General features: G+C 34.2%; 1 protein-coding gene and 1 long non-coding RNA gene across 4 annotated transcripts in view; both read right to left on the reverse strand.

Moving 5' to 3' along the window:
- Positions 1-11655, reverse strand: part of LOC123312367 (plexin domain-containing protein 2) — a 105046-nt gene that overhangs the window by 42099 nt on the left and 51292 nt on the right. For all 3 annotated transcript variants that reach the window (XM_044896755.1, XM_044896754.1, XR_006537614.1), the window contains 3 exons: positions 8221-8430; positions 8003-8157; positions 1157-1522 (listed from right to left, as the gene is read on the reverse strand). In XM_044896755.1, the coding sequence (XP_044752690.1) occupies positions 1157-1522; positions 8003-8157; positions 8221-8430 (731 nt within the window). The remainder of the gene's footprint in view (positions 1-1156; positions 1523-8002; positions 8158-8220; positions 8431-11655) is intronic.
- Positions 1823-2245, reverse strand: LOC123312377. Its single transcript, XR_006537618.1, has 2 exons — positions 2022-2245; positions 1823-1947 (listed from the first exon to the last, which is right to left on the reverse strand). It is a non-coding gene; the product is annotated as an uncharacterized LOC123312377 (long non-coding RNA).

An 11655-nucleotide genomic window follows, 5' to 3' on the forward strand; every position in this document is an offset into this window, starting at 1 on the left:
AATAGGACAAAGCGGAGAAAATTAATTGGAAAAAATCATCCTTCTCTTGTATAAGTGTTTCAATGTGAAAACAATAAGAATAAATTATTGAATACTGAATATCTTTGATTTACCTTCAAAATTATCATGGGAAGAGCTTTTCTTCATCGAATGTAATTGATCAAAGCACATTCCAGGAAGCAGATGAAAAAATGGGTCATTGATTCAATTGAAATATTACAGTAGGTATTTACCCCATAAAGATCGAATGAGTTTCCATGAAGGAGAAGCAATAACTAATTTCCCTCGTGACAACTTACATCTCATTATGAGTTTATTCACATTCAATGAAAAAAACATTTATTAAAATAATGAAATTCATATATTTCCAACAGATTTCAGTTTAGAAATATTTTCAACAGAACTCAATAGATGATACAATATCTAGAAGTATCCAATTGTCTCTCAATTCCAAAGTTTCTAATCAAATGAAAAAATATTCTAGAAGTCTTGAATAATTTCCTATTCTTATATTGAGAACATTGAGATAAAGAATATATTCACATGGAATTGGAGCATTTTCCTTAAATAGATACCTCAAAACTCCCATCTGAAAGTTCATAACCATTTACTCACTCAAGATGTTTCGTTTCTATCTCCTCCTTGACAAACTTATTCAGTTTAATCTTAACATTATATCCTAGGTTTTTTCAAAAAAGAAAGATCACAATTCATCTCGATTTTTTGCGCCCGAATGTGGGTTACGGAATATGGAGTATTATTTCTTGCTATTAGTAGGCGTATCCAGGTTGGTTACATATTGAGAAGGAGGAAGGTTCTCACGAATTATAAAACTCCTCACGAAACTGTAAGAAACGCCGTCGTAGGTGAAGTTGGATGTGTTTACATTTGCGTAGTAAAATCTCGAATTCCTGAAACTTTTCTTTCTTATTTCCCATCTGTTTTCCGAGTGGAGAGCAGTAGGTGCTTATGCTCGCGTGTTTTGCTATCACTCTATGTAGTATGTTCAGCATGTTCGGAATAACCCATTTTCATGAAAGAACTCCGAGCAACGAGTATTTTTTCATTCTATATATTATATAGCTAAATCAAAAAATACCGTTGCTGCCTTCACACCCGTATATAAAATAAAAGCGTAAAAATCAAGTCATCTTACCCTTATCAACATTTGGCCACTAGTGGTATGAGGATTCCTATAAGCGTAGATAACCCACATTGAGATAGCTCCTATCATTGAAAACAAAATCATGATCGCTAATACACTTGAAGTTCCGATATCATCTGGTGGAGTGGCTCTAATCACGTCTGTTTGTTGTCTGAAAGCGCTAGTCGAATCTGTCACATCTACACCATTTGATTCATGGACATAAGCCGATTTGCTTTCATCATTATCATACGTAGTTGACCGTGAGCATTGACTCATGTTCATTACTCTCGTTTGATCGCAACCTTTCATGATCCATTCCTGTCGGTGGCGGTCCACACCACTTGAGCACCTCGAGAGAGCTGGACACCAAACGCACTGAAATGAAAACAAATAAATTAATTTGTTTGACATTATCGAAACCATAGATTAATAAAACAGGAGATAGAGCATCTATACAAAAACGCGTTCACAATATACTGCCATAAATATGAATTTGGATATCTTGGGTGGGGGAACTGGACAGAGGCGGATTCAGAACTAGTCACACTGTGAATATTTCAGGTAGTCGGCGATAATTTTATATCGAATTGAAAAAATGTTTCAATGCAAAGATTTCGAGTATTTTTCTTATGACAACTAATCAAAGGGATGTAGAACTAATAATACCAAAACACCTGATATAAAAAAGAATTTATTTTGAATACAACGTTACCATACACAAATAGCCAATATGACTTTAACCTACATACAGATTATTTGAAATTTTATTCACTAAGTATAAACTGAAAATCAAAAATTACCTAACCTAACCTAACCTACATACAGAGTATTTGAAATTTTATTCACTTAGTATAAACTGAAAATCAAAAATTACTTTCATGAAAAAAATTCCCTTCAGAAGGGTTAATTCTCAAATCAATAGAAGTGGAAGCAGCTGAATTTTATGGAATTTGTATAATGAGAATCTGAAAGAGTTTGTTCATTGGAGAAATCCTCAAGTCTTCCGTACAGATTTTGCGGAATGAAACAGTAATGTAATACTGCAAACATGAACCAATCATTGGTGAAATAGGAAATGATTTCTTATTGTATACAGTAACTCATGAAAGAATCCTTCTAGATGAATTCTAGATGAAGCATCAATATTTTTTTTTATGGGCAGTTTTAAATTGAATTAAGTTATATTGCATATAAACTAAAGAGCAGTGTTTTTCAGCAACTTAAATACCTAGTTCATCAACCTGCTTCCCCCTTCAAATTTTTATAACACCTCAAAAGTGCTTTTTGGTGTTGAAGTGCATAATGATAAAGAGTTATTTTACGAAACTGTGAGCTTTAACTCAATAATTTTTAACTGTTCGAGGCCATTGCCATATTTATGTATTTTATGCATGCAGCTGTCTTCGAAGAAATTTTTCATTAGGTATTTCCCTCGGCTTTCCAAGCTTTCATCTTGAATTTTTCTTTCCAATGAATTGAGAACTGCTTGTAGGGCAGGAACTTTTTTCTTGAAGTACTGACGACTCACTCGTAATCTTAAATCGGTTTTCTGACGTCAACTAGCTGTTTTTTAATTTCTGTTCTCCGCTTGTCTCCTGCAATTTTTCAACTGAAGTTTTACTTCGAAATATGAGGTATCCTGATAACAGACATTTTCATTTAATAACTCATGAAATTATGGGAATATCCGAACTCTAATTGAATGGTCATTATTGTAATCATAATTACAGTAGTAGCATAATTTTTTCATTGAAATACATTTTAGGAATAAAGGAAACTTTTTTGATTTTCAAAAAAAGTTTCAAACATGACCTCTGCTCATTTTTATGGATTTTCATTCCTAAGACCAGTTTTATTTGCCATAGCAGTTTATAAGGAATTTTGTATACCTCCCTGGGTAGGTATGTATCTAACTTGTTTTATCCATGAACTACAAGAAGCTTTCATTTCTGCAAATCCTGAACTGGCATTCGTGTTTCTTGATATTGTTCCCATTTTCCTTCCATTTTCCTCAAAAACTACAGTATTGATAACAGGTTTGGCACAGTATTGGCTATAATTACAACATTATTGAAGCAATTAAAATCTCTTTCTACTGTTCATCTCGAAACCAGGAAGAATGTTCATACAAAAAAGCATGATATAATAAGAAAAAGAGAATCTACTATAAATTTCAAGTTCACCACAAAACTAGAAGTAGTCAGAAATCACTTGCAAAATTCCAAACAAAGTGATAATCAGACAATAAAGCGAGTTAAAAAAGTGGTAAACTACCTATCTTACCTCACTCGGGATGGCATCTTTTTTCAAATTTACGGTAAAAGTCGATTACTCTCATTATACTAAAGTCTGGAGTATAAATTACAAGAGAAGTGTAAATTGTTTTCAAGACCCAGTGCAACTCTCCACTGCTGTCGTCTGGTTTCATTTCTGGGAAATCTAAAATTGAAATCAATTATTTGATTGTATAAACTCAACATTTCAATCCTATCTTTAGATGGGATTCAAACAAAATTCGACCCTGGCGTCCCCTAACTCCCTCCCCTGATTTCATAAAGTCGTGAACTCAAACAAGAATAAAAGATCAAAAACTTACCAGAATAAATAAATCACTTTCCTCTTTCGTGTATAAATTGCACTTCTATTTCAAACACACGCTTTTACGGCACATCGTTGCTTATTTTCCAAAATATTACGACGTGAATGATTGAAATAATATTTTGACAATTACAAATACACACGCCGTCTTAGAAATTTTAGAAGCGATCTGGAGGGGAATACAAGCGAAAATTCATTTCATTGGTGGTTACAGGGAGTGGCAATAATTTGAAAAATGAACAGTCTGAGAAAATAGCTTATGATCCATCTATTTAATCTATGATCGAAACTAGCAACAAAAACTTTTCATTTTTTATTATTCTATCCGAAATATCTACTTCTAAGAAAAAAAATACAAATGTGGGAGAATGTATGGCGATATCCCGTAAAGTAAATCGCTCAGTTGCAATGTCAATTGTAATTTAACTAGCTTAAGAGGGGTGTACACCGTTTTAGTGGTCAGTTCAAAAAGCGAAAAGGGTTATCTTACGTCAAAAACCACTAATTATATGGGTTTTTCATTTGAATTCAATTCAATCAGTTCGTCATCTCGGAAAATCAGAATTATTTTTAATATTCAAACAGAAAAAAAAAATATAAAAATTATTTCATTGAAGAACAGATGTTCATTCATGTTATTCACTTTCCGAGATAAAATGATTTTTTCAATGAGTTTCCACATAAAAAAATTCTCGACAAGTCTCGCCATTGGCTACAATTAGAAACCTGCTGAAATTGAAAAAAAGACGTTCTCAAAGTGCTGCCATCTTTCCGACGAACGTGGAAACTATTGTAATATTCGTAACTTCTACTGACCGTTCAAGTGTTCTGACAACATCCCACATTCTGGTAGTCTTTCCCCCCTTACTTTATACGAATGGCGAGAGAATCCCGTGGTTTGAACTCCTGTTAAACCCGCTTCGCTCGCGTAATATTTCATAATAAAACGATATCATTTGAATAATTCAAGATAGAAAATGAGCAGAAAATCAAAACTTCACTATGAAGAATAAAATTTGAAGAAATTAATAAGCATGTAACGAAACGAAAACCCTCACGAGAAATAAAAATAAAAACAAACTCCAATGACCGAAATATTCGGCAACCTTCCTGAAGAAAAACGCAACAATCTTCTACGGCCTACGACGTTACCACTTTTTATGAACCTGTTCCTAATCGAAATGATCTTGCCCTGTCACGTTTCTTGCACAAATTCGTATTTCTTCAACCTGTCATATCAGGCGAAATATCCTTCAGAAAACTATGCTGTAAGGAGCATTTTTCATCAAAAATAAATGCCTCAGATTCATTTTCATATTACATAATTCATTCCAGGCAAGTCAAAAGTCAAAATACCTCTTCAAATGAAATATTATTTCAGATGGATTTAGAAATGTTTAAATTGGTTGTCGTGGATTATCCAAGGAAGTAAGATGTATGCCGTCGCGAACTATTCGAGCTGTACAAAATTGTACTTCCTCGTATCTTATACTTTGTTATTTATTTCTACAGGATTTTAGGTAAAGTTTCGTTAACGGCCGGGACGATACCCATCCGTTGTGGAAGGGAAGTCGCGTTCAATTAACGCGTGAGATCATTGAGAAATTAGATATTCAACTTAGTGTGGATTTATGCATCTCAAAATAGCAAAAAACAATTATCAATTAACAAATCGCAAATATAAGTTGAATGTCCATTTTTTCAATGAGAGTGTTTACGCAGTCAAATAGCAAATATCACTTAACAAATAATAAGCCAACTCTCAACTTCTACGTTATTTGAACGCGATATTCGCTTATTATACTTAATACGCAGATAGATGCGCATCGGCCTGTCAGATCCATTGAACTAAACTTTCTTTAGTTCAATGGTCAGAAACCTAACCAAAACTTCTGTCAAAACAAATAACAAAAGGTACGATACTACTTGTATGTTCTGTTTTAATAATTCATCTTAGGTTCACTGATATATAAAAGAAGTTTTTAGAAAAGACGCTTTATTTATCATGAAAATGTGAAGTTATAGATTCATTGTTAATTTGGTCTGCATAAATGGTGCCTTTATACAGCTAAATATAACAAACATTCAGGCTATTTGTTACATAATAATTGTAATAATACTTGTTAATTGATAGTGTTACTTGTTGCTGCATAAATCCACAAAGTTTTTTAACGAGAGTGAGAAGTTGGCTAGTTTTCATCTTATATGTCAATTAAATGCGATTTTCTTATTATATTCTTGATACGCAGATGGATGCATATCGGTCAATCCGCTCACGAAATTTAACCTATACTTCTGTCAAAACAAATAAAATGAATCGAACGATACTATTTGTAAGTTTTGTTTTATTCATTGATCTTAGGTTCAGTGTTTCATAACAGAAGTTTATATTGAATCAATCCAAAATAACGTTCCATTTGGAGAGGGAATTGACGGAGGAGTTCACTCAAAGATAAAGAAGAATAATGAAAACTAGTCTGAACAGCGAGGACTTGACCGAAGTAATAAATACCAAGGCTTGTTCAGCACTGAAGTACTCATTCGTTATCATCTCTCGGATCACCACCGATTTAGCAGCCTAAAAGAGTAGATAGAATAAGAACAATGCTGACAAAACATCATAAACATCACCCCCTAAAGCTCAATAGAATGAACAAAGGTGCCACGTCACCTTGGCGGTCGAGGAATTGTTGATTTGTCTGAGAAAACTGAACGACTTCAAGAATATTTCCTGAAGAAGGCTGATTCATTCGAACTTCATCGGGTAGTTTTTGATGCCGATAGTTCCACTCCCTTGAAGGTGCAGCAGACCCACTGGAAAATCGTGGAGCACAATATGATAAGGGTTATATTGCTCTTGAATGAGCAACCTAATTTTTATGTCGGTTATCATCTGCAAACTCTGACGTAAGCCTCGTGTCATGACATTTCTCTCAAAACGGCGGAAACTTATTCGTACTCCTAAAGGTGCTGCACTGTGCGGCACTGTTGCGCACATTGTGCTGCACAAAAGTTCATTGCAGTGGACTCGCCCATATGAAAAAGTAACGCACAGCTAATCCGGTGGAAACGGACGCTAAATGTGTTAACAGCTTGTTCGTTCTGGAGTGCTGCACAAAATGTTCGTGAACAATTGTGCCGCACACGGTTTTGGTGGAATTGTACCTTAATCGTTTTGATTTTGGTTTGAGTATTGCATTGCGTACTGGTGTAACCTATCCCTCATTTTTATTTGTTGTCCAGATGCCTTCTAGTTTGTCTGTTAGCTATCGGCAAGGCCCTTGTGAAAAGTATCCCAGTTTAATCCTTTTTTCATAGGTGCATCGATTCCTGTGATTTTGTAGTTAATTAACGAGCTCATAAAGAGACCATATCATAAAGAAATCATAAAGAAACTTTACAACAACCTATTGCACAGAAATAACACACCTTTGACGTATAGCAGATCACAATATACTTTTGTGTCCTCGTCAAAGCTTTATTTGTTGTCCATAATTTTGAATATTTGTAAATTTTGTATAAATTGCAAATAAAAATATAGCACATCCGACAGCGTATTGCTTTGATATCAATTTATTCTAAATAATGTTCAGATGAAAACTAACATCCTGGTCGCAAAACAAAACCATACTTTTGTTTTGTCGCTCAGCATGTTTGTTTTCTGGTATCAACCAAGTCGATGGAATTGAAATTCAATACAAGGAATTCGGATTTCGGCACCCCAATTATAAAACAGAAATCTGTTATTGAACAGTTTTTCTGTATTGACAGTACATCCTATTATCAAATGTGTTCTCACTGACCAAAATGTAGTCGGTTTTTAGTACTAAAGATATGAGGGCGTTTCCTATCTTTCAACTCAATGATCTTCGATTAACGGCCGTTTTCAATAAACCTATGTATCCATCGTTTCACTTGCATTTTCTATCTTCAGTAACTGAAATAATAGATAGATAGGATTATTGAAAACGGCCAATAGAGTAGTGTAAAAATGATAATAATTTCTGTGTGCAAAACATTTAAATTTGCTATTTTAAGGTCCAGTTGCAAGGAAGTCCATTAAGATTTGATGCCCCATCAAAATTTAAAACTGTCAGTTTTGAAGGGAAAAATAGAGGATTAGCAATTTGATGGAGTATTAAATTTTAATGGACATTCCTGCAACTGGACGTTTGAATATAATTAAATAGGTCAAAAAACTAAATTTATAGTTAGACCCAAAAGGCATAGGCCTGGGAACTCATCATCAAAACTAACCTGAAATGAAGGCAAATCCTTCGCCAAACAGTTAGTGCAGTTATTGGCATCAAGGCACGTAGGTAAGGCTTTCAAAAATATCACAGTTCCGTTTTTGATTACTTCTCTTTGGAAATTGACTCTATGGTATTCGTAAATAGTTTTTCTTCTTAAAACTGAAAAAAAAAACAATACTAAAAGAGTAAAATAACTATTTTTCAAATTAAAGCTCAACTCACAGAAAAGGGTACTGTCAATAATATAAGCATCTGACAATCCGACTTTTACGGGATGCTGATCGTCCTTGATATTTCCTATTATCAAAGGTATATTTCTATAAACAAAAATAATATCTCCATTTTTATGTAGTGTCGTTTGAAAAGTGAATTCGCCTTCGTCTGCTCTATCCTTCAATGCAACTCTTTCCCATAGAACTGTGAAAGCGGTACCTAAAAAAAAAGACAATTGAGATAATTGAGATTGTGTATACTAGAAAGTATATTTCTGCTAATACTAGCAGAAATTGTGACAATATCTCAATGCCTCACTCCACACAAAGAATATAATTTTTTTTTAATACAATTGAATAATAAAAACAGGGTGAGTCTTTGAATCGGTTATATATTTTAAAAGAAGATTCCTGAGGTCAAAAGATGCACTTTCTTCCCTTACCATTTCTTCCAATTCGACAAGATTGAAAAGATACAGACCTTTGAAAGTCCATTGAAAAAATGTAATTCTCAGTTATTTGACTCCCATGAGCGACGATTTCATCTAATGAAATGATTTTCGGAATAATGTTTTTCACTAAAGTGATCTCGGAACACAAAATTGCACTCACATCTCCATGTTCCTTCATTATTTATATATTTATTTAATTGATACACCATTTCACAGCAGAAATCAATTGAGGAATGGGAAAAAACATGTTGTCCATGAACAACAGAAACTTAACTTGAGATAAATAACAAAATAAGCTCATAATGCATAAAATCCATGCATTCATTCAAACAATGAGGGCTACCGCGTGTGAATTCGCCGCTAGATGTGCTAGTGTAGCGTGAGGTCCAAATCATAGACTCAACTATGTAATTAATATTAAGTTTGTGGTCTCCATATATCTATAATACTTTTATTGATATTACGTGTTTAATGCTATAAAAGAAGTAAAGTCAAATCATTGTCAGAAAGGGACTTACACACATGACGAACAAGATATTGATTAGTAACCAAATATTTCTATATTCAATTTCTCCAATATTATGATCTGTGAAATGACAAGTCCCCGTCATCGTAGATAAACAAATCTTGCATTAGTTTGTCTATGTTCAGGACCTCACTCTACAAAGGCGCCAACTGGTGAGCAAAAAAACGGTAGCCCCCATTGAATAATGAACATAGGGTGACTAGTGAGTCTTTCATTCGTACATATATTTTAAAAGAAGATTCCCGAGATCAAAAGAAGCACTTTTTCCTTTAATTTTTTTTTACCGGTAACCAACAAAACACCCAGGTCCCCATATTCCTCAACCCTGCTGAAGCAGTGACGTCCAATCGAAATCTTCTTCTCAGGAAATAGGACAAAATAAAAATAGAAGGTGTTATGGTTTTACATCAACTGTGGCGACGTTTCGCAGAAGATGCCTTTTGCTTCCTCAGGCCAAAGAAGTGTGATAAACCACTCTATATAAGAATAAACAATGAAATAACTACAGCAGAGTTGTTCTCACCGTTCTTCACCCAGCTGGTGCTCTTTGTTGTTTTTAGGAGGTTCAACTGTTGAACTGCTTAATGTTCGTGAATTGCTATATGAAATAACTATAGTTATTTCATTGTTTACTCTTATGTAAAGTGGTTCATCACATTTCTTTGGACTGAGGAAGCAGAAGCCAACTTATGCGAAACTTTGCCGCAGTTGATAAAAAATCATAACATTTTGTCCTATTTCCTGAGAAGAAGATTTCGATTATTATATGGAAAATTGATCGTTGTTGCCTTACGGCCAAACGATATGACATTACATTTTATAGGCTTTTTCAACAAGAACTTTGTTTTGTTAATCAAAATAAAACAATAAATTCAGATGACAATGATTCAAATTTTTATTTTATTCAGAAAAGGATGGTTTGGCAAATATGAATGGGAAATGATATCTTATAAATGTCCACAACGGTGGTAAATCGCATGATCTAGCTAGCCCTTTAACTGCCACATATTTCTGATCCATATCTTTATATCCAACTTTAGTTGTTAACATCTCTCGATTATTTTGACCGATCTGTAAAACTTTTACAGATCCACCATTTTCATGGTGAATTTTTATTATTTTGAAAAGATTTTCGAGTGAAATGGAAATCAGTGTAACAATTGCCCAAGTTTCTACTATAGATATGTCAAAAACCAAATGTCAAAACTTTCATGTAGATCCAGTGGGGCCATAGTGAAAAACAAAGTTCTTGTTGATAAACCCTATATTACATTCAAAGGGAGTAAATTTTCACCACATAAAGAAAGGCTACTCCTACTTAGAATAAATGCGGAAATTCTCACCGATCATTGGGTTCAGACAAGGCCATTCGACCGCCCAACAAACACATAGTATAACACAAACAATAAACCAAGCCTTTAAGCAGAAGATGCACTGTACTTCAGCCTTTTCGGATGTGAGTCAGGCATTCGACAGAGTATGGTATACCGGATTGTTATACAAGATCAAAAACATTTTCCACTGAAATTCTTTGATACATTGAATTCCTATCTCATAAACAGACAGTTTCGAACCTGAGTAGGACAGGAAATATCGGGATATTACAGCATTCAAGCTGGTGTCCCTCAAGGGAGCATTCTGGGCCCAGCACTCTACCTACTTCATACCTCGGACGGAACTACAAACATCCACCCACACTAGAACCGGAATATTTGCCGATGACAAGGTTGTAATGGCATCACACAGAGATCCAGCAACACATCTCGTTCAAAAACATCTAAATGAACTACAGATTTGAATGAATAAGTGGAAAAGAGACTAAATCCAAACAACTGGACTTCATTTTGAAAAAGGAACGATGCCCACCTATCCGTCTGAATAATAGAACAATTCCACAAATTATAACAGGAAAATATCTTGGTTTCCAATAGAATACAATACTCACCTGGAAAGAACACATAATGAAGAAGAGGAAACAAATTGATATCGAAATTAAAGAAATCCGCTGGCTGATTGGCAGAAAATCAAAGTTATCACATGAAAACAAAATATTATTGTACAAAACCACAATTAAAACAATCTGGACATATGGAATAGAACTCTGGGATTGCGTAAGCAAATTTAACATTGCTATGATATAAATAAGGGAATCAAAAATAGTACGAATGATAGCTAACGCACCATGGTATGTTTCAAACCGTACCCTGCATGAAGACCTTAATATCCCATACGTTGAAGATGTCACCAAAAATAGAAGCCGAAATCACCACGCAAGACTGGGAGACCATCCAAACATTAGAGGTACTCTAAACGCAAATGCCAAACACCAGATTATAGAGACCTTGGCCAGATGATCTAATGAATGAATGAGTTTCTCTCAGTGGAGAGAATTTTCAGGCCTTTAAAATTTTTATATCAAATTAACTTATACATTGCAAATTCTTATTGTTAATTACTATGATATAAT

This window comes from Coccinella septempunctata, chromosome 4 (assembly GCF_907165205.1).
Source record: "Coccinella septempunctata chromosome 4, icCocSept1.1, whole genome shotgun sequence".
Lineage (NCBI taxonomy): Eukaryota > Metazoa > Arthropoda > Insecta > Coleoptera > Coccinellidae > Coccinella > Coccinella septempunctata.